The 1773-nt window shown below is 47.1% G+C and overlaps 1 protein-coding gene across 1 annotated transcript; it reads right to left on the bottom strand.

The window, feature by feature from the left end:
- Positions 1-341: 341 nt before the first annotated feature.
- LOC127872593 (uncharacterized) lies at positions 342-953 on the bottom strand. Its single transcript, XM_052415920.1, has one exon. The coding sequence runs from the start codon at positions 951-953 to the stop codon at positions 342-344; it is 612 nt and encodes a 203-aa protein (XP_052271880.1).
- Positions 954-1773: the final 820 nt, after the last annotated feature.

The raw sequence follows: 1773 nt of genomic DNA, 5'->3' as shown, positions 1-1773 counted from the left end.
GTCGTCTTCCTTTAAAAACGTCTGGTTGACATCTGGAATAAGACTCGAAACCGCAGGAACCGACTGCACTGGAGGAGGACAATAAGCCCCTACCTCAAGACATTCTTTCTTGTGATTGCCACTCGCCTCTAGAGAAGAAACACATACATCCGAAACTAGATTAGAAACCCCAGGAACCGTCTGCACTGGAGGAGGACTATAAGCCCCTACCTCATGACATTCTTCCTTATGATTGCCTATCAACACTAGAGAAGAGACGCCGACATTCACATTGCGTTTATGTGCACTCTTATCAGGACTAGAAGCCCTTGAAATGAAGTTCACGCTGGGTTGTTGGCCATTTACTTCTTTGGGCGGTCTGGATTGGCCGATGCCATCTGCCCGTTGGAGTATATAGGACTCCTGCCATCTCCGGATTTTCCCAAGTTCTTTGTGGTAGTTTTTTGAGGCTTGGTACAATCCCTATTGAAATGGCCTTCCTCGCCACATCTTGAGCACAAAAGGGGCGACCCTGGTGAACGTGGCTGTGAAAATGTCCTCCGCTGTAAAAAGGACTGTACGGTTGAGGTTAACCGCTCAACCATCTTTTCCAGGCGCGTCAACCTGTCATCCTCACCCGACACAGCATTCACAGCGTACTTTGATTTTCGGTTGCCATCTACAGCTTGTGTGACATATTGATGATGCCTTACTAAGTCCACTGCCTCCTGCATCGCACTGAGACGCTCAAAGCAAGCATGTTTTCCTGCCTCCCTGTCGACACATCCCTGGCAAAACTTAGAAATTGCCTCCTGCATGCAGTGCTTTTCTGGCAGGTTTCGGAAAGCAGGAGTTGCCAAGGTCAACACCCTATCAGCCCAATCCTCCAGGGACTCTTCTGCATTCTGCATTGCCTGCTGGAACTTCACTCTACTGGTTTCCGTCAGCTCTTTGGCACCAAATCGACCTTCCATTTTTCTCATAATTTCAGAAAATGAAAACATATCGCCCATCTGTGTCGTGATGGCGAAAAAAAATACAGTGCCTTTCCTTCCAAACACCAATTGAGATAGTCTCTACTTTCACTATCATTCCATGAATTTACACTGTTGTAACTGTCAAACTTTTGTTTAAAAGAAAGCCAACTAGACTCTCCATCAAATCTCAAGTTCTTAGGGAGTTTCGCTGGATAACCCATCTTTTCTTCTCTTCTCCTGCGTGTCCTATACTCTCTATCAGAGTCTGAGTCACTGTCCGTGTAATAAAACTTGGACCTGCGTTTGTGGCTACTCTGATGATCAGAGCGACGTCTTGAGTGATCCCTATCACTATCATTGTCTCGCGACCTCTGTCTACGTCTTCCACCGGACGACCTTCTCCGGTCCTCTTCTGGTGAGCGATTATCCGAACTACTTCTCCTCCTGTAATACTCTTTCTTTTCATCACGTCTTCTGGACGAAGACCGATGCGACCTTCTTGGGGAATAGCCTCTGTCCCGAGAGTTATGACGCCTTTCTTTCTGCCACGGCGCTCACCTCTGTCTCTTGAACGGCGCTCGCGTCTTCCTTTATTCCTGACACTGTGATGAGTCGTATCAGACTCATATCGCCTTTTTTCATGGTACTCGCTGTCTTCTTGATCAAGTCGGGACACATCTTTCTGAACTTTAGTAACAACGCTTATACCAGAACCCGGCTTCGTGTTGACGGATGGGTTTTTATTGTTCTAACTAACAGGAGGATCCGGTAGGCTATCTGCTAGCTCTAGATTACCTTGCAGGGCACTTTTTAGGAC

Source organism: Dreissena polymorpha, chromosome 3 (assembly GCF_020536995.1).
Source record: "Dreissena polymorpha isolate Duluth1 chromosome 3, UMN_Dpol_1.0, whole genome shotgun sequence".
NCBI lineage: Eukaryota > Metazoa > Mollusca > Bivalvia > Myida > Dreissenidae > Dreissena > Dreissena polymorpha.
Note: the sequence above shows the minus strand (reverse complement) of the source record. Positions and strands in the feature narration are given on the sequence as shown.

Coding starts and splice junctions, on each gene's coding strand:
- LOC127872593 (XM_052415920.1), bottom strand. CDS start 953: ATGGAAGGTCGATTTGGTGCCAAAGAGCTGACGGAAACCAGTAGAGTG.